The sequence below is a fragment of the Bison bison genome, unplaced genomic scaffold (genome assembly GCF_000754665.1).
Source record: "Bison bison bison isolate TAMUID 2011002044 unplaced genomic scaffold, Bison_UMD1.0 scf7180017855043, whole genome shotgun sequence".
Lineage (NCBI taxonomy): Eukaryota > Metazoa > Chordata > Mammalia > Artiodactyla > Bovidae > Bison > Bison bison.
In genome coordinates, this window is record NW_011485616.1 from 15,862 (window position 1) to 17,142 (window position 1,281).

Here is a 1,281-nt window from a genome sequence, read left to right on the forward strand (position 1 = left end):
AAATCAGGGCCGGCTTCAGGTATACATGAATAAAGTGATGGATGACATCATGGCCTCTAACCTGAACTCAGCAGTACAGGTAGTTGGATTAAAATTTTTAACAAACATGACTATTACTAATGACTACCAGCACCTGCTTGTCAATTCTATTGCAAACTTTTTCCGTTTGTTATCTCAGGGAGGTGGAAAAATCAAGGTTGAGATTTTGAAAATACTTTCGAATTTTGCTGAAAATCCAGATATGTTAAAAAAACTACTCAGTACCCAAGTGCCATCATCATTTAGTTCCCTCTACAATTCTTATGTGGAATCAGAAATTCTTATTAATGCCCTGACTCTATTTGAGATCATCTATGACAATCTCAGGGCAGAAGTATTCAACTACAGAGAATTCAATAAAGGCTCCCTTTTTTACTTATGTACTGCATCTGGAGTGTGCGTTAAGAAAATTCGAGCCTTAGCAGATCACCATGACCTCTTGGTGAAAGTGAAAGTTATAAAACTAGTGGACAAATTCTGATTGTCTATGTGCTCTTGAAAACTTGAAGAAATGTCTGGTTTTGCAGTCTGGGAGCAATGAAAATTGAAAGTTACTGCTTTTTCACCCTCATATAGTAAAGGGATCCTTTCAGCTGCCAGTTTTGAATAATGTACCAATCAGAGTGATGTTATCTGCGACTATCTCCAGTTTTAAGCTGAACCATTTTATGAATACCAAATAAATAGTCCTCTTGTCCTGAAAACACATTTGTGACTTTAATCGTGCTGCTTGAATAGAAATATTTTTACTGATTCCTCTGTGTGAATTGATAGTGAACCTGTCCATCATGAATAGCCTATACTTCTATCATCTGTTTTGACTTGAATTTATTCACCAAAGACTTCATTTGTGTATCATTAATAAAATCGTATGTTTCAATCAATTAAAAGAATGGATTTCTTGCTTGAATATAAAATCTAGCTGGAATTTTTCATAATTTCTTTCGGATGTTTAAAACATCTCTTAAATTAGCATTGCTACTGCTAAGTCACTTCAGTCGTGTCCGACTCCGTGTGACCCTATAGACATCAGCCCATGAGGCTCTCCCGTCCCTGGGATTCTCCAGGCAAGAACACTGGAGTGGGTTGCCATTTCCTTCTCCAATGCAGGAAAGTGAAAAAGTGAGAGTGAAGTCGCTCAGTCGTGTCCGACTCTTAGCGACCCCATGGACTGCAGCCCACCAGGCTCCTCCGTCCATGGGATTTTCCAGGCAAGAGTACTGGAGTGGGTTGCCATTGCCT

At 38.8% G+C, this 1,281-nt stretch overlaps 1 protein-coding gene across 1 annotated transcript in view; it reads left to right on the plus strand.

Annotated features, from left to right (window-relative positions):
• Positions 1–747, plus strand: part of ARMCX2 (armadillo repeat containing, X-linked 2) — a gene marked incomplete at its 5' end in the record, with an annotated part of 7,583 nt that extends 6,836 nt beyond the window's left edge. Inside the window, one exon of the mRNA XM_010857924.1 lies at positions 8–747. Within this exon, the coding sequence (XP_010856226.1) occupies positions 8–520 (513 nt within the window). The remainder of the gene's footprint in view (positions 1–7) is intronic.
• Between the last annotated feature and the right edge of the window lie 534 nt (positions 748–1,281).